The sequence below is a fragment of the Oncorhynchus mykiss genome, chromosome 2 (genome assembly GCF_057628025.1).
Source record: "Oncorhynchus mykiss isolate SJ-2025 chromosome 2, ASM5762802v1, whole genome shotgun sequence".
Lineage (NCBI taxonomy): Eukaryota > Metazoa > Chordata > Actinopteri > Salmoniformes > Salmonidae > Oncorhynchus > Oncorhynchus mykiss.
Genome location: NC_143023.1, coordinates 57,233,466 through 57,252,488, shown reverse-complemented (window position 1 = coordinate 57,252,488; position 19,023 = coordinate 57,233,466). Strand labels below are relative to the sequence as shown.

Here is a 19,023-nt window from a genome sequence, read left to right as displayed (position 1 = left end):
GGCCGCCTACTTCTTATCACACTGCTCACTTAACCCGGATTTCAGCCACACCAATGTGTTGGAGGAAACACTGTTCGACTGACAACCGGAGTCAGCTTGGAGTGGTGTCGTTTAATTGTGATGGCTTTATAGGCAGAGCTACTAAGTCTCAACCAGGTTGACCCCGACACTTAACTATCTGTCTGGACCGCCTAAAAATATAACTACTATAAAGGGATTCTTTGATTAATCAAAGGCGCCTGCTCGGGGCTTGTTACATCATATGTGGCTCTGTACATGGCCAGAGATGGGCAGTATTTATGTTACATATATTTGAAACATGTATGTCAATTACTTTTGAGTATTTTGTCATTTGTATTTCACCGGAATGAACTAGAATCCAATGTATGTTGTGACAAGATACTTTTGAAACTTTTTGAGACCTGTAATTTGTATGTTCAAAATACTTTTCTATACCATTTTTTTCACTGCAATTCCCCTTTTCACCCTACGTTTGTATCAGAAGTCTGATGGCACTATGTTGTGACAAGAGTGTCAGCTAAATGACCAAAATGGAAACATGAACACTTTCAAAGCATGCTGGATATTATTCTAATGACCTCCGTCGTCAAAACAAGGCCAAATGCATGTACAGTGCATTCAGAAAGTATTCAGACCCCTTGACTTTTTCCAAATTGTGTTACGTTACAGGCTTATTCTAAAAAAAAATCATTTTTTCCCTCATCAATCTACACACAATACCCCATAACTGCAAAGAAAAACAGGTTTTTAGACATTTTTGCAAATCTATATAAAACAAAAAACTTACCTATCACATTTACATAAGTATTCAGACCCTTTAATGAGAACTTCCTTGACGCACCTTTGGCAGCGATTACAGCCTTGAGTCTTCTTGGATATGATGCTATAAGCTTGGCACACCTGTATTTGGGGAGTTTCGCCTGTTCTTCTCTGCAAATCCTCTCAAGCTCTGTCAGGTTGGATGGGGAGCGTCGCTGCACAGCTATTTTCCAGTCTCTCCAGAGGTGTTCGATCTGGTTCAAGTCCAGGCTCTGGATGGGCCACTCAAGGACATTCAGAGACTTGTCTCGAAACAACTCGTGCGTTGTCTTGGCTGTGTGCTTAGGGTCATTGTCCTGTTGGAAGGTGAACCTTCGCCCCAGTCTGAGGTCCTGAGCGCTCTGGAGCAGGTTTTCATGAAGGATCTCTCTATACTTTGCTTCGTTCATCTTTCCCTCGATTATGACTAGTCTACCAGTCCTTAACGCTGAAAAACATCCCCACAGCATGAAGCTGCCACCACCATGCTTCACCGTAGGGATGGTGCCAGGTTTCATCCAGACGTGATGCTTTGCATTCAAGCCAAAGAGTTCAATCTTGGTTTCATCAGACCAGATAATCTTATTTCTCATTGTCGGAGAGTCCTTTAGGTGCCTTTTGGCAAACTCCAAGCAGGTTGTCATGTGCCTTTTACTGAGGAGTGGCTTCAGTCTGGCCAATCTACCATAAAGACCTGATTGGTGGAGAGCTGCAGAGATTGTTGTCCTTCTGGAAGGTTCTCCATCTCCACAGAGGAACTCTGGAGCTCTGCCAGAATGACCATCGGGTTCGTGGTCACCTCCCTGACCAACAGCCTTCTCCCCGGATTGCTCAGTTTGGCTGGGCGGCCAGATCTAGGAAGAGTCTTGGTGGTTCCAAACTTCTTCCATATAAGAATGATGAAGGCCACTGTGTTCTTGGAGACCTTCAATGCTGCAGACATTGTTTGGTACCTTTCCCCAGATCTGGGCCTCAACACAATCCTGTCTCTGAGCTCTATGGACAATTCCTTCAACCTCATGGCTTTGTTTTTGCTCTGACATGCTCTGTCAACTGTTCTGACATGCTCTGTCAACTGAAGTAACTTTTACTTCACTACATTCCTAAAGAAAATCATATACTTTTTACTCCATACATTTTCCTTGACTGCCAAAAATGTTGAATGCTTAGCAGGACCGGAAAATGGTGCAATTCACGAGCTTATCAAGAGAACATCCCTGGTCATTCTGGTCATCCCAGAATGAAGCATGTGTGTTTAGTGAGTCCGCCATCTGGCGGACTCACTAAACACACATGCTTCATTTGTAAATTATGTCTGAGTGTTGGAGTGTGCCTCTGTGTATCCATAAAAAAAATAAAAAATAAACAAAAACAATGATTTGCTTAATATAAGGAATTTGAAATGATTTATACTTGTACTTTTGATACTTAAGTATATTTTAGCAATTACATGTCATTTGATACTTAAGTAGTATTTTACCGGGTGACTTTCACTTTTACGCAAGTTATTTTCTATTACTTTTACTCAAGTATGACAATTGGGTACTTTTCCCACCACTGGTTGGATGTCATTGAACCCGTTGCCACGTTGTCGTGTCACCCTTATGTCTAGCATGAGACGATTTGACGTAACAGAATGTGCTTGTTGTCGCGTGCAACGTGTCAATCCTTCTATGCTCTAGGTGGATGGGATCCTGTGCCTGGCGGACATCCTGACCGACGGGAACAGTGCTGAGGCGGCGAGGGCAGAGGCAGCGGCCGTGGTGGCCCAGATCACCTCGCCCCACCACACCTCCACCCAGCACCTGGGCAGCTTCTTAGAGAGCATGCAGGACATCGTCACCGCCCTCATCAGTGAGTGCATGGCTGCTGTACTTCAGGGCTTTGATATATTGCCAAAGGTCCTTGAGCTGAATCATTATCCGTTCAGGGAAACACTTTAAAGGCCCACTCTTTAATACGAAAAACAAGAGAACGGCAGCTAACTTTGTCCTGGGGCGGGGCTGCAGAAATGTGACCACTCTCAAATTCATCGACGGAGCTATGAATGTAAGGTCAAGATGAGGTCGAGGTGAGTTCCGGAGATAAACGCGTGCATGCGTTTCTTCCAGAGTTGTGCGAGAGTGCCTCCTGTGGCGAGGTCTTCCTCCTGGCGTCTGCTGCCCTTGCCAATATCACTTTCTTCGACAGCATGGCCTGTGAGATCCTTCTCCAGCTCAACGCCATCCACATCCTCCTCCAGTCCTGCAAAGACCGCCAAAGAGTGGATACTCCCTACTCGAAAGACCAGGTAGAGGACACACTAATCCATAGCTAAAATGTGTTGAGCGTGGTCAAATCCCTGGTATAACATGCCCTGTTGACTGTGGTCCTTTTTCAGGTGGTGACCATCTTGGCAAACCTCTCTGTTTTGGAGCAGTCTTCATCTGAAGTCCTACAAGAGAAGGGTATGCAAAAAAAAAAACATTTTTAACAGTATTTGATATCTCAAGTTTCAAGTTTTATTAGTGATATGTCCAGAATACACATGGTATATACGGTTCAGTGGAATGTTTACTTGCAGGTTCCTTCTCAAAAATGCTACAACAATAAGAAATAATAAAATATAAGAATATGAACATAAAGTAAATGGCCCAGTAGAGTAAAATTTGAGCATTAGTATAATACAGGAAGGCACTGAATGAGGATGACTTCACAATTGACATCTCCACACATGTTCACTGGTCATGATGGAGAAATGGATTAATAAAAGAATGCTATCAAAAGTATTGCAGATAAATGACAGAATCCCACAGGACAGCTAAAGGGGGAAAAACCCATCCATTGTATTGCAGTTATAATCCTCAAGATGGCAACGTAAACCCACATTTTTGTCATGTCGACTGCTTCTTCAGCTTTAGTTTTGTCGTCGAACCTGTTGTTGTTTATGTTTTCTATTGAGCCCTTGCCTCTGCGTTTGTCTATTTTTTCATATTCTGTGTGTTCTGTGTCTACGTCCTCTTACTGCAGGGCCCGCCCGCCCATGAGGCAGTATTAGGCGGCCGCCTAGGGTGGCAGATTGACGAGGGCGGTATTTTCCAAGTTAATTGACAGCGACGCAGCTCTAACACATAAAACTCTCACATAATTCTGCCCCAAAACAATTTCTCTCAACCAGTGGCATTTGGTCTTTTTGGTGAGCGCTGATGCTGCCCTGTGATAAGCAGTGCACACTTTTTTATTTCATGCACGTTTCTCCGATCAAATAACCTAAATAGTGCACAAACAGGTCAAAGTAAAATGGACAATATGGAATGGACAATTAAGATACTCACAACTGCTGTCTAGGAGTTTCAACTCGTGGGCTAAATTGTCATGAATCAGTGTTTTCAAGTTTGTATCCATCAATTTTTCACGAGCTGATCATAGCGAAGAAATAAAATACTCCTGCATTTCCCTCTGTGTAAACACTTTGCAAATAAGCTCAGGATAACTCCTGGTAAAGTTGGATAGCTGATATTCAGAGTTTAAATAGCCAAATTGATTAGTCACAGAAATCAGGAATAAATAAGCCAATGCAATGCCTGTTTTATAAACGGTAAGCCTACCATATGGATGGGCATTTCTAAAATTCCATAGCAGGCTGACACTGTAGGCTACACCCCAGTAAACACAGGCTGACAGCGACATTTTTTTTTGGTCCTGTCCAGACATCATTTTTTTGGCCCAAACATATGTTTGGTTCAGATTTGGTCCGGTCTGGACCGGCCTTGATTTGGTCCAAAAAAGACATCTATAAATGACATATTTTCAACTTTCATTCAGAACTGAAAAATGAACCTGTTTTCAACATCCGGAAAATACGTATTTTCACCTTTTGTTTAGAACTTAAAATTAACCTAACTTCAACGTCTGTAAAATATGTGTTTTCACCTTTTGTTTAGAACTTAAAATTAACCTAACTTCAACGTCTGTAAAATATGTGTTTTCACCTTTTGTTTAGAACTTAAAATTAACCTAACTTCAACGTCTGTAAAATATGTGTTTTCACCTTTTGTTTAGAACTTAAAATTAACCTAACTTCAACGTCTGGAAAATATGCTGAACAAAAATATAAACGCAACATGTAAAGTGTTGGGTCCTTGTTTCATGAGCTGAAATAAAATATCCCAGAAATGTTCTATATGCACAAAAAACATATTTCTCTCACATTTTGTGCACAAATTTGTTTACATCCCTATTAGTGAGCATTTATCCTTTGCCAAGATAATCCATCCACCTGACAGGTGTGGCATATCAAGACACTGATTAAACAGAACGATCATTACACAGGTGCTGGGGACAAAAGGCCATTCTAAAATGTGCAGTTTTGTTACACAACCCAATGCCAGTTAATTTTTTTATTTAACTAGGCAAGTCAGTTAAGAACAAATTCTTATTTACAATGACGGTCTACCCTGTCAAACACTAAACACTAACACTGTCAAACACCGGACGACGCTGGGCCAATTGTGTGCCACCCTACGGGACTCCCAATCACGGCCGGTTGTGATACAGCCTGGAATCAAACCAGGGTCTGTAGTGACCCCTCTAGCACTGAGATGCAGTGCCTTAGACCGCTGTGCCACTCAAGTTTTGAGGGAGCTTGCAATTGGCACGCTGACTGCAGGAATGTCCACCAGAGCTGTTGCCAGAGAATTGCATGTTCATTTCTCTACCATAAGCTGCCTCTAACCTCATTTGAGAGAATTTGGCAGTACGTCCAACCGGCTTCACAACCGCAGACCACATGTAACCACGTCAGCCCAGGACCTCCACACCTTTTTCACCTGCGGGACCATCTGAGACCAGCCACTCGGACAGTTGATGAAACTGAGGAGTATTTCTGTCTATAATAAACCCAAGGTTGCGCCCCTGCCCAGTCATGTGAAATCCGTAGATTAGGGCCTAAAGAACTGAATTGAATAATTACCTTATATGAACTGTAACTCAGTAAAATCGTTGAAATTGTTGCATGTTGCGTTTATATTTTGGTTAAGTGTATATATATATTTTAAACATCTTTTCAAAATAATTATGCTTACTGGGACTATTCTAGATTTGCAGGGTATAGGAGCGCAGCAATTTTTGGCCTTGCCTAGCCTGCGGCAGGGCCCCCCGAGTTTTCTGAGCCCAAAAAAATGTATACATTTATTTTATTGTTGGATATAAAATACTGTAAAAACCCCAGGAAATCAGCTTCAAGTGATTTCAATTTAAGAAATCTGTTCCCAAGTATTATCATGCATAATAGAGATGGGATCGTATACAAATGTAAACAAGGTCTGAAATTATTATGTTTTAGTCAAACATTATATCTGTTTGGGCTTCTTGCGGTCAATTTGCAGTCTACATATTGTTTGTAATTATGTTCATGTCCCCTGACCATCCGCTCAAGGAAAAAATCTTCCCGCGGTTGAATTTAGTTGATGATCCCTGGTCTACGGCCTCTGACTGTCTGTGCTGTGTGTCTACGTCTTCTGACTGTGTGTCTGTTGTTTGCTAGGTATTGAGAGACTGCTCCAGCTGCTGGGCGAGAAGCCATCCTCCTCCAGTCCATCGGAGGGCGCGGCGTGCGAGAGGGTCCAGCAGAAAGCCGCTGTCACACTGGCCCGTCTGAGCAGAGACCCGGACGTGGCCCAAACAGCCATCCAGCTGCAAGGTATAGGCCATTGCTCTTAGGTCAAGTTTCCCCTAGGTACAGATCTAGGATTAGCTTCCCCTCCCCCAATCGTAAATTTCACAATTAGTGGGGAAAACGCTAAACTGATTCAAGATTAGTGTCTAGAGGCAACTTCCCCCTTCTTCATAGGCCATTGGCTCCTCTGCTACCTAAGCGTATAGCATTTAAGCCACTCTTTTGGCCTTTTACTTTTCGTTGCACTCAAGATCTCGACTGGGATGACCCCACTTTTGAGACATTTTGGTGTGATGAACGCATATGTGTCCAACTCGCAACAGAAATTCCGTCTAGGGGGATATCTATTTATAGGGACTGATTTTACTAGAGGAAATTCTTACCTTTCAAGCCTTTTTTGGCTCTCTTAGGGCTCGATTCAATCCATATCGTGGAAGATCTGCGGTATAGCGTGATTGAAATTTAAAATCAAAGCAAATCAAATCACATTTTATTGGTCACATACACATGGTTAGCAGATGTTAATGCGAGTGTAGCGAAATGGTTGTGTTTCTAGTTCCGACAGTGCAGCAGTATATAACAAGTAATCTAACAATTCCACAACAACTACACAAATCTAAAGAGATGAAACAAGAATATATACATATAAATATATGGATGAGCGATGGCCGAGCGGCATAGGCAAGATGCAATAGATGTTATAAGATACAGTATATACATATGAGATGAGTAATGTAAGATATTGTGGCAGACGGCAGGGAGAGGTGAGGGGAGTGGTGATTGAAGGGAGATACCTTGCAGCCCGCTGGCTCCGCCCCCGAGCCACATATGGACTTCCTGCCCCAACGAGGGGAGCCTGTGGATCATTAAGCCAGGGACTGCTTGGGGATAAAAGAGGAAGCTGCCTGCACAAAAGGGCAGAGAATGGAGAGGGTCAAGTATGTTATGAAGAGTGTGAGAAGAGTGTGAGAAGAGTGTGAGAAGAGTGTGAGAAGAGTGTGAGAAGAGTGTGAGAAGAGTGTGAGAAGAGTGTGAGAAGAGTGTGAGAAGGGTGTGAGAAGGGTGTGAGAAGGGTGTGAGAAGAGGTGCAGCAGTCTCTCGTCCCAAACCCAGTAGGTTTATACTAAAGCTGATGACATTGAGGCTTACCTCCAAGCCTTCGAGAGGACGGCGGATAGGGAGAAATGGCCCCATGTGCAATGGGCCAGTCTGCTAGCACCCTTCCAGTCAGGCGTGGCACAGAAGACCTATCAGGTATTGTTACACCCTGATTAGCAGTGCACAAAGATTCCATGATTGGGCATATGATGCTACAACATTCCCCGATCGTAAATGCATGATCTAATTAGACTGGCCAAGAGCTGGCTAACTGCTGAACCACTGATGATCACGCCCATTGAGAAAGTGGTCATAGATACATTTCTATGCCTCTCTCCTGTTCGAAGCTAAAAAGTTAGTAAGCCAAGCTAACCCGCAGAGCCCATATCAGCTGGTGAAACTGTTGAAAGGACAACTGGTGGCTTTGGAGTATCTGCACAGCGGACAATCACGGAAGGCGGAACCCTCCACTCGCCTAAAGGAGTGGAGGAACACGCCGGGACCCCGGCCAAGGATGGGGGGGTCAACAAACAGCCAGCTCCCCGAGACAATTCCCGATGTTCCACCAACGGTGGACCAGTATGTCCGGAGACGTGAGGAACTGAGGGAACCAGAAGCCGGAGAGGTGGGATGGATGCCAGAAGGAGGGATGCCCAGATGTGTGGATTCCAGGAAGTGGACCCCCAGGCGTCAACAGAACCCCTCTCAGAGGGCGACTCGGGTGAAGCCAGACTGGAGGGTGAGGTGGCGAGTCTAGAAGACATGTTCCCGATGGACCATGAGGTGGCGCCAGAGCCCACTTCTCCATCGGTTCGGCACGGCCCAACTGGAGGATCCCAACTTGGCCAGCGCTCTTTAGCAGGTAACCATGGTGGATGGAAAGCACATGGACGGGGTAATTCAAATCACCTCCCCCATTTTTCTATAAAGAAGAAGTTCCTATGTCAGGTTGTGAAGAAGAATGACGAATGTATGGTGTTGTTGTTGGTACCCCGTCCCCTTGTACCATCTGTCCTGCAGTTTGCGCACTCCCACCTCCTTGGGGTTCACCTAGGGGTGGAGAAAACCTTAGACCAGATCAAGGCACGATTGAAGAGAGCAATGGAAGATTACTGCTGCAGTTGCCAGAGTGCCAGCAGGTGGCGCCTAAACCCCATTTGACACCCCTTAATTCCCCTACCCATTATTTCAGTCCGTTTTCAGCAGGATCGCAATGGATCTCGTGGGACCTCTACCCAAGAGCAACCGAAGGCACCAATACATCCTAGTGATTCTGGAATATGCCACCAGGTACCCGGAAGCCATTCCCCTGCGCACCATGGCCACCAAGGGAATCGCATGTAAGTTGGTTATGCTGTTCTCCCGAGTAGGCATCCCCGACGAGATAATGACCGACCAGGGGACCATGTTCATGTCGCGAATCATGAAGGTTCTATGCAAACTAATGAAAATAACCCAGTTGCGCACCTCAGTGTATCACCAGCAGACCGATGGGTTGGTGGAACAATTCAATCGAACCCTGAAGCAGATGCAAAACAAGGTCATGGAGGCAAACAGAAAGAATTGGGACCAGCTGCTACCCTACCTGATGTTCTCGAGCCAAGAAGTGCCCCAAGCTTCAACAGGATTCTCTCCCTTCGTACTCCTGTACGGGAGACGAGCCCGAGGACTGCTGGACGTGGCTAAAGAAGCATGGGAACAGCAACCCCAACAAACCATGGTGGAGCACGTGGAGGACATGAGAGACCGGATGGCAACTCTGTGGCCCCTGGTATAGGAACACACGCTGCAGGGCCAGGAGGCCCAAGTGCGGGTGTACAACAGAGGGGCACAATGAAGGAACTTCCAGCCAGGAGACAGTGTTGGTGTTGATCCCCACCTCAGAATGTAAGTTTATGGCCCAATGGAACAGGCCATACGAAGTCCTTGAGAAGGTGGGTGAAGTTAACTATACTGTCAGAAAACGGGGACGTAGACATCTGACCCAGATTTACCATGTGAATTTGCTAAAGAAATGGAATGCATGTGATGTACTCTATTTCCCCGAAGAAGGCTACCACATAGACCAAGCCGGGGAGGTGCCACTGGGGGAGCAGCTGAACCAAGCACAGAAGCACGAGCTGAGGGAGTTGGTCGGCCGGAACCAGGATGTGTTCTCCAGTGAACCAGAACACACCAATCTGGTAAAGCACAGCATCATCCGGGAAAAAGGTGAAGTTGCGACCCTACTGCATACCGAAAGCAAGGAGAGAGGCTGTCAAGACCGAGGTAAAAACAATGTTGAAAGCTGATATAATCGAATAGTGAGTGGTGCAGCCCCATAGTGTTGGTGCTGAAACCAGATGGCACCATTTGCTTCTGTAATGATTTTAGAAAGGTAAATGAACTCTCAAAGTTCGACGCCTATGCCATGCCCCGAATGTATGAATTAATCGAATGGCTAGGGACCGTCTGCTTTATCAGGGTTATTGGTAGATGCCCTTAGCTCCCGAGGCATGGGAGAAAACCGCTTTCGCCACCCCTGACGGGCTGTTCCATTACCAGAAGCTGCCCTTTGGGCTACACAGGGCCCCAGCCACCTTCCAGAGGTTGATGGACCGGATTCTCCGTCCCCATCGTGAGTGTGCCGCAGCCTACAACAATGATATTGTGATCCATGGGAGCGAGTGGGAGACACATCTAAACCAGGCGAGCGCGGTACTGCAGGCCTTACGGGAGGCGGGGCTAACAGCGAACCCAAAGAAATGTCAGTTATGCCTGCGGGAGGCTGAGTACCTGGGGCACACAAAATCGGGAGGTGATGTCAAACCCCAGGTGAAGAAAGTATAGGCTATTCGGGACTGGCCCCGCACCCTCACCAAGAAGCAGGTACGCACATTTGTGGGGTTGACTAGTTACTACCGGAGATTTATTCCCCACTTTGCCTTCCTAGCCAGCCCCCTGACAGATCTGACCAGGAGTCGTCTGCCCGCCCAGGTGACGTGGACAGAGGAGATGGAGAAAGACTTCAAGGACCTAAAGGGAGCACTGTGTTTTGGACCTGTGCTGGTGACCCCGAACTTCTCCAAACCACTGGAGGTACAGACCGATGCGTCCGAAACAAGGGTGGGTGCCGTCCTATCACAGCTACAAGAAGGTGAGGAACACACATTCATGTACATTAGCTGGAAGTTGTTGCCGTGGGAACAAAGATATTCCACTGTGGAGAAAGAATGTCTAGCGATCAAGTGGGCACTTGGTGACGCTGAAATATTACTTATTGGGACGGCACTTCACCCTAGTTTGGATGTTACGGAATAAGAACACCCTCTGATTCCTATCCTTGCAGCCATTTGCTTTCTCTGTCGTACACTGATCAGCCGCAGCCCATGAAAATGCCGATGCCCTCTCCAGAAGGGATGCTCTAGGGAGTTGGACCGCCCCTCCATCCCGGAGTGGTGATTGAAAGGAGATACCTTGCTTGCTTGCTCCACCCCCGAGCCTTATATGGACTTCATTAACCCAGGGAGTGCTTGGGGATAAAGGACGGAGCGGCCTGTACAAAGGGGCAGAGAATAGGAGAGGGTGTGAGAAGAGACAACTATCTGTCTGATTACCCCCACTGTGTACTGATCTAGCCTTCAAGATCGTAGCGGGGTGAACAGGCAGTGGCTCGGGTGGTTGTTGGCCTTGATGATCTTTATGGCCTTCCTGTGACATATAGTGCTGTAGGTGTCCTGGAGGGCAGGTCGTTTGCCCCCCGTTTGCGTTGTGCAGACCGCACCGCCCTCTGGAGAGCCTTGTGGTTGAGTGCGGTGCAGTTGCCGTACCAGGCGGTGATGCAGCCCGACAGGATGCTCTCAATTGTGCATCTGTAAAAGTTTCAGAGTTTTTAGATGACAAGCCAAATTTCTTCAGCCTCCTGAGGTTGAAGAAGTGCTGTTGCACCTTCTTCACCACACTGTCTGTGTGGGTGGACCATTTCAGTTTGTCTGATGTGTATGATGTGCTTTTCACCTCCACTACTGTCCCGTCGATGTGGATAGGGGGGTGCTCCCTCTGCTGTTTCCTGAAGTCCAAAATCATCTCCTTTGTTTTGTTGAGTGAGCGATTGCTTTCCTGACACTACACTCTGAGTGCCCTCACCACCTCACTGTAGGCTTGTGGTTGTTGGTAATCAAGCCCACTACTGTTGTGTGTGTTGTCTGCAAATTTGATGATTGAGTTGGAGGCGTGCATGGCCACACAGTCATGGGTGAACAGGGAGTACAGGAGGGGACTGAGTACGCACCCTTGTGGGGCCCCAAGTAATGTTTGTGGAGACTGCATTAAGGATAAACGCTCAATCGGAAATGACCTTAAATTTGATTCGCGCTATACCGCGGATCTTCGATGATATGGATTGAATCCAGCCCTAAATCACAGTAATCAAAGGAACTTTATGTGGATCAATCAGCAACACAATTGCTAAAACTAACCATGTTCTTACATTTCTCCAGCTGTTCCTCGACTAATCGAACTGTGTCGCTCACCAGCAGAGAGGAACAACAGCGACTCTGTACTGGTTGCATGTCTGGTATGTACTAGATCTTTGAGTATGTGTTAGTATGATTGTCTGTGTACAATAGTGATATTCCTGAGAATGTGTTTGAATGTGTATTTTATGTACATTTTAAAAGCATCTGCTATGTATATTTCCCATATACCTGTACTGCACTCTGAAGTAATATCTTTCCAGGGCATAGTGCATAAGTGTAGCTAATTACTTTGATGTAAGTAATGAGAGGTTGATGTCCATGGGGCAAAGTTGAAAGACATTGCATCTGAACCAGTCTTCTCATTATAAGGAGATCCCACTATGTAGCCGGGTATGCTTAAATAGGCACATATCATACATATTCCTGTTAATTCTTTATCATTCAGTCAGCCTGCTCATAATTGATAAGGCCAGATCACAGGCTAGATAAAGAACTCTTTAGGTCTGTGTATAAGAGTCATAGGCTTAATTAAGACTGATGGATGGCTCTTGTACATAAGGGCTCTCTCCTTCACTGTTTTACAGTGTTTGCTATAATCAAGTCAATTTAATAGGATAATTTTTTTATCGTTATCGCCAGGTGTAAAATTGAGATATTGTAGGTCTTGAACCAGCCTTCAAAGAGGGTTGGCTTTCAGAGATAATGTTGTTAACTGATATGTAAATATGTGGTATTCCCCTGCTGCAGAACTGTAATTTTGTTTCATACTGCCATGCTCCCTCTGTTTTAATGCAGAATACTGAAGCAGTCATGCACTGCAGAGTCAGTCAATCCTCAGCCCATCAGCAAGTAGCTGAAGTATTTACAGTGTCTTCGGAAAGTATTCAGACCCCTTGACAGTCTCCACATTTTGTTAGGTTACAGCCTTTTCCCTCATGAATCTACACACAATACCCCATAATGACAAAGCAAAAAAACGGGTTTGCTAATATCACATTTACACAGGTATTCAGACCCTTTACTCAGTATGACGGTAAAAGCTTGGCACACCTGTATTTGGGGAGTCTCTCCCATCTCTGCAGATGCTCTCAAGCTGTGTCAGTTTGGATGGGGAGCGTTGCTACACAGCTATTTTTAGGTCTGTCCAGAGATGTTAGATCGGGGGCAAGTCCGGGCTCTGGCTGGGCTACTCAAGGACATTCAGAGACTTGTCCTGAAGCCACTCCTGCGTTGTCTTGGCTGTGTGCTTAGGGTCATTGTCCTGTTGGAAGGTGAACCTTCACCCTAGTCTGAGGTCCTGAGCGCACTGGAGCAGATTTTCATCAAGCATCTCTCTGTACTTTACTCCGTACATCTTTGCCTCAATCCCGACTAGTCTCCCAGTCCCTGCCGCTGAAAAACATCCCCACAGCATGATGCAGGGATGGTGTCAGGTTTCCTCCAGACGTGACACTTGCATTCAGGCCAAAGAGTTCAATCTTGGTTTTATGAGAGAATCTTGTTTCTCATGGTCTGAGAGTCTTTACACAAAATCCAAACCGGCAGCGTGTGTGCGCCATCGTGCATAAATGTATTTTGTCCCCCCACACCAAACGCGATCACAACATGCAGGTTAAAATATCAAAACAAACTCTGAACCAATTACATTAATTTGGGGACAGGTCGAAAAGCATTAAACATGTATGGCAATTTAGCTAGCTAGCTTGCACTTGCTAGCTAATTTGTCCTATTTAGCTAGCTTGCTGTTGCTAGCTAATTTGTCCTGGGATATAAACATTGAGTTGTTATTTTACCTGAAATGCCCAAGGTCTTCTACTCCTACAATTAGTCCACACATAAAATGGTCAATGGTTTCTAGTCATCTCTCAACCTTCCAGGCTTTTTCTTCTCTTTACTTTATATTGCAATTGGCAACTTTCATAAATTAGGTGCATTACCGCCACTGACCTCATTCGTCTTCAGTCACCCACGTGGGTATAACCAATGAGGAGAGTGCATGTGGGTACCTGCTTCTACAAACCAATGAGATGGAAGAGGCAGGACTTGCAGTGCAATCTGCGTCAGAAATAGAACCAATTTCTATTTTAGCCCTTGGCAACGCAGACGCTTGTTGGCACGCGCGAGCAGTGTGGATTCAATAATTGAATAACATGGATTTCTAAATTTATTTTGCAGCGCTCGCGGTGTGGTCAGCCTATTAGGTGCCTTTTGGCAAACTCCAACCAGGCTGTCATGTGCCTTTTTACTAAGGAGTGGCTTCCGTTTGGCCACTCTACCATAAAGACCTGATTGGTTGAGTGCTCCCATCTCGACATAGGAACTCTAGAGCTCTGTCAGAATGACCATCGGGTTCTTGGTCACCTCCCTGACCAAGACCCTTCTTTCCTGATTGCTCAGTTTTGCTACCCTTCCCCAGATCTGTGCCTCAACACAATCCTGTCTCGGAGCACTAAGGACAATTCCTTTGACCTTTTGGCTTGGTTTTTGCTCTGACATGACTTTATATAGACAGGTGTGTGTGTGCCTTTCCAAATAATGTCCAATCAATTTAATTTACCACAGGTGGACTCCAATCAAGTTGTAGAAACATCAAGGATGATCAATAGAAACGGGATGCACCTGAGCTCAATTTCGAGTCTCATAGCAAAGTGTCTGAATACTTATGTAAAGACGTGTTTTGTTTTTTTATATATATTTGCCCGTTTTTGAACCAGTTTTTGCTTTGACATTATGGGGTATTGTGTAGATTGCTGATGTTTTTTATTTAATTTAATCCCTTTTAGAATAAGGCTGTAACATAACAAAATGTGGAAAAAGTCAAGGGGTCTGAATACTTTCAGAAGGCACTGTATATCTGCGAATCAGCAATATCTAGCTCTATAGTCTATTGACCTACAGGTAACTGCCAAAATAAAGGAAACACTTGAGTAAATGATGGATACAAAGTATATTGAAAGCAGGTGCTTCCACACAGGTGTGGTTCCTGAGTTAATTGAGCAATTAAGGGCCATGTTTAAATATGTCATTTATTTTGGCAACCATGGCTAGAAGGAGAGATCTGTGACTGAAATAGGGGTCTTAAAAGAGCATAGTGGGTTTAAAGGTTGTGTGTCTCAGTCACCAGATCTCAACCCAATTGAACACTTACTCAAGGTTCTGGAGAAGTGCCTGAGACAGCGTTTTCTACCACCATCAACAAAACAAATGAGGGAATTTCTTGTGGAAGAATGGTGTCGCATCCCTCCAATAGAGTTCCAGACACTTGTAAAATCTATGCCAAAGTGAATTGAAGCTGTTCTGGCAGCTCGTGGTGGCCCAACGCTCATTTTGTCAGTTACCTGTGTATTTGTAATGATCAATCTTATTATGTGCTATAGTGCAGTCATTGGAATAGGTGTTGAGTGTCTTCACTGATCCATTCCTCTCCTTGTGCTTTGCAGGCTGCCCTGAGGAGGCTGGCGGCGGGGTGTCCAGACAGCATCGAAGCCGCCGACCACCAGCAACTGATCAAGCCCAGACTGGTGGACTCTTTCCTGCTGTGCTCCAACATGGAAGAGAGCTTTGTATAGGAAGATCCAGAACAGAGGGGTTGGGTGGTTAGCAGTGGAGGCTGCTGCGGGGAGGTCGCCTCATAGTAATGTCTGGATTGGAGTAAATGGAATGGTATCAAACACGTGTTTGACTCCGTTCTGGACATTATTATGAGTCGTCATCGCTTCAGCAGCCTCCACTGGTGCACAGGTACTGGGGTAGTCGCAGTGAGCTTTTGCTTCAGCCTGAGACTTAAAAACACAGACAAAGGAAGGGTTGATGAAATCAGTCCCTATATCCCAAAGCACGCCTTGACTGTTTACCAAAAAATCTGAGCATGAACGGAATTTCCGTTAGTCATCTCAGAACTTCCATTCTCAGAGTACAAAACACCAAAATTCGAGGACAAGCTGGTAAGCTAAAATAATGTACATGATGGAAGCATTCATGAATTAGTACCAAAATCTCCTTAGTGTTTTTAACATCCACAGTGTACATATGGGACCATCATTCAACCAAGTGTTAAAAAGTCAGTGGGTGTTGGAACTTTACAAAGTTACCCATAATGAATCGAGAGCTGTTTTTAAAGTGTTAGGCTCCTAACACTGTGGGTGCTAGAAATGAAATTCAGAGTGACAGATAATGAACCAGAACACTTTAAAGGTAGACTCAGCGATATGACGTAGAAGCGGAACGTAAACAGCGTTTGAAGCGCGAGGCTCAACTTCTCCACTGTTTTGGTGCCCTGGCTACCACTCTGTGAACAACCTGAAGCGAACCTGTGCACATGTGCAGAAACTGTGTGACTGTATAGTCCAGCATCTTGCTCATCTCAATATCTGAGGTGCTGCTCGTTGCAACATCGTTTCACAGAGTCTACCTTCTAAAGTGTCAGGCTCCCAACACACTGTAGGTGTTGGAAATGAACAGCTTGTTGGTCAGTTCCTTCATCATTTTAAATCAGTCAGTTTGTCAAAGATTTCACTGACGGTCTATTTTACATCTTGTCAGCTGCCAATTTAATCAGTTGTTAATATATTAGAAATGACTATTGTGCTCTGTTACTTTCAGATAAGAATTTGTTTAATGAGTTTGTGGCACAAACAGTATATTGTCAAGGTATTTGATTACATGATCTAATTATACCTCCCTAGTTCAGAGGAGTTAATAAAATAGGTTACTGTTTGGAGCGGAAGACGACTCCTGAAGTAGATTTATCTGGCAACAAAGTTCTTTGAAATTGATCATATTGTATTTTACAATCTCGCCTTGGATCTCAAACATTGTATTTGCTACTAAGAAACGTAAATGGAACGTAAAACACAATTATCTGCAGTGAAACTGTTTAAAAAAAGATATATATTTAAAAATAAATGACATTGTATAGCATGCATATACTGTAATAAAGGGAGCATATCTTATAATGGAATGGTTTTTTTGTTTGTCACTGTCAAGACAAGTATCCATTCAGAAACTGACTCCATTGAAACTCGGCTTCACTACTGTGCTAATGTGACCAGAAAAAAATATGAAGAACAAGTGTAACATGCCACGCCAAAGGTAGAACTTGGCTCATCAAAGCGAGACCATGTCACAGGAGATGACTGTTCAATTATTAATTATGCATTTTATCCCTTCATAAGGCCTAATGAGGGCCCAAGGTCTGGTGCCACGCCTCTCTCACGAGAGATGCTACACCGCCAGACATACAAGATCGAATTATACTACAGCGGCTCTGACGCTTGTCAGATGTGGCAGGGCTTGGGAACTATTACAGACTACAAAGGGAAGCACAGCTGAGAGCTGCCCAGTGACACGAGCCTACCAGACGAGCTAAATTACTTTTATGCTCGTTTCGAGGAAAATAACACTGAAAATGGCATGAGAGCACCAACTGTTCCGGAAGACTGTGTGATCATGCTCTCCGCAGCCGATGTGAGTAAGACCTTAAAACTGGTCAACATTCACATGGCCGCAGGGCCAGAAGGATTACCAGGACGTGTACTGTGAGCATGCACTGACCAACTGGCAAGTGTTTTCACTGACATTTTCAACGTCTCCCTGTCCGAGTCTGTAATGCCAACATGTTTTAAGCAGACCACCATAGTCCCTGTGCTCAAGAACACTTAGGTAACTTGCTTAAATGACTACCGACCCGCAGCACTCACGTCTGTAGCCATGAAGTGCTTTGAAAGGCTGGTCATGGCTCACATCAACACTATCATCCCAGAAACCCTAGACCCACTCCAATTTGAATACCGACACACAGATCCACAGATGGTGCAATCTCTATTGCACTCCACACTGCCCTTTCCTACCTGGAAGGAACACCTACGTAAGAATGCTATTAATTGACTACAACTCAACGTTCAACACCATAGTGCCTTCAAAGCTCATCAATAAGCTAAGGACCATGGGACTAAACACCTCCCTCTGAAACTGGATCCTGGACTTCCTAGCGGGCTGCCCCCAGATGGTAAGGGTAGGTAACAACACATCCGCTACGCTGATCCTCAACACAGGGGCACCTCCGGGGTGCGTACTCAGTCCCCTCCTGTACTCCCAGTTCACTCATGACTGCACTGCCAGGCACGGCTCCAACACCATCATTCCATTTGCCGATGACACAATAGCCTGATCACCGACAACGACGAGAAAGCCTATAGGGAGGAGGTCCGATACCTGGCTGTGTGGTGCCAGAACAACAACCTCTCTCTCAACGTGATCAAGACAAAGGAGATGATTGTGGACTACAGGTAAAGGAGGACCGAGCATGCCCCCATTCTCATTGACAGGGCTGCAGTGGAGCAGGTTGAGAGCTTCAGGTTCCTTGATGTCCACATCACCAACAAACTAACATGGTCAAAGCACACCAAGACAGTCGTGAAGAGGGCACGACAAAACCTATTCCCCCTCAGGAGACTGAAAAGATTTGGCATGGGTCCTCAGATTCTCAAAAGATTCTACAGCTGCACTATCAAGATCATCCTAACTGGTTGCATCACTGCCTGGTATGGCAACAGCTCAGCCTCCGGCTACAAGGCACTACAGTAAGTAGTGCGAACAGCCCAGTACATCACTGGGGGCCAAGCTTCCTGCATTCCAGGACCTCTATACCAGGCGGTGTCAGAGGAAGGCCCTAAAAATTGTCAAAGACTCCAGCCACCCTAGTAATAAACTGTTCTCTCTGCTACTGCATGGCAAGCGGTACCGGAGCGCCAAATCTAGGTCCAAGAGGCTTCTAAACAGCTTCTACCCCCATGCCATAAGACTCCTAAACATCTAGTCAAATGGCTACCCAGACTATTTGCCGTGTCCCCCCAGCTTTACATCACTGCTACTCTCTGTTGTCATCTATGCATCGTCACTTTAATAACTCTACCTACATATACATACTACCTCGACTAACCGGTGCTCCCGCACATTGACTCTGTATCGGTACCCCCCGTGTATAGTCTCACT

At 45.3% G+C, this 19,023-nt stretch overlaps 1 protein-coding gene across 5 annotated transcripts in view; it reads left to right on the top strand.

Annotated features, from left to right (window-relative positions):
* The window catches only part of insc (INSC spindle orientation adaptor protein), an 85,758-nt gene extending 68,776 nt beyond the window's left edge, over positions 1–16,982 (top strand). For 4 of the 5 annotated variants that reach the window (XM_036951290.2, XM_021566491.3, XM_036951292.2 and 1 more), the window contains exons 8-13: positions 2,502–2,673; positions 2,931–3,109; positions 3,200–3,266; positions 6,344–6,499; positions 12,052–12,128; positions 15,471–16,982. In XM_036951290.2, the coding sequence (XP_036807185.2) occupies positions 2,502–2,673; positions 2,931–3,109; positions 3,200–3,266; positions 6,344–6,499; positions 12,052–12,128; positions 15,471–15,599 (780 nt within the window). In that variant the 3' untranslated portion in view covers positions 15,600–16,982. Of the gene's footprint in view, positions 1–2,501; positions 2,674–2,930; positions 3,110–3,199; positions 3,267–6,343; positions 6,500–7,226; positions 7,730–12,051; positions 12,129–15,470 lie in introns of those variants that run through there. The other variant, XM_090203206.1, reaches the window with a different exon arrangement.
* Positions 16,983–19,023: the final 2,041 nt, after the last annotated feature.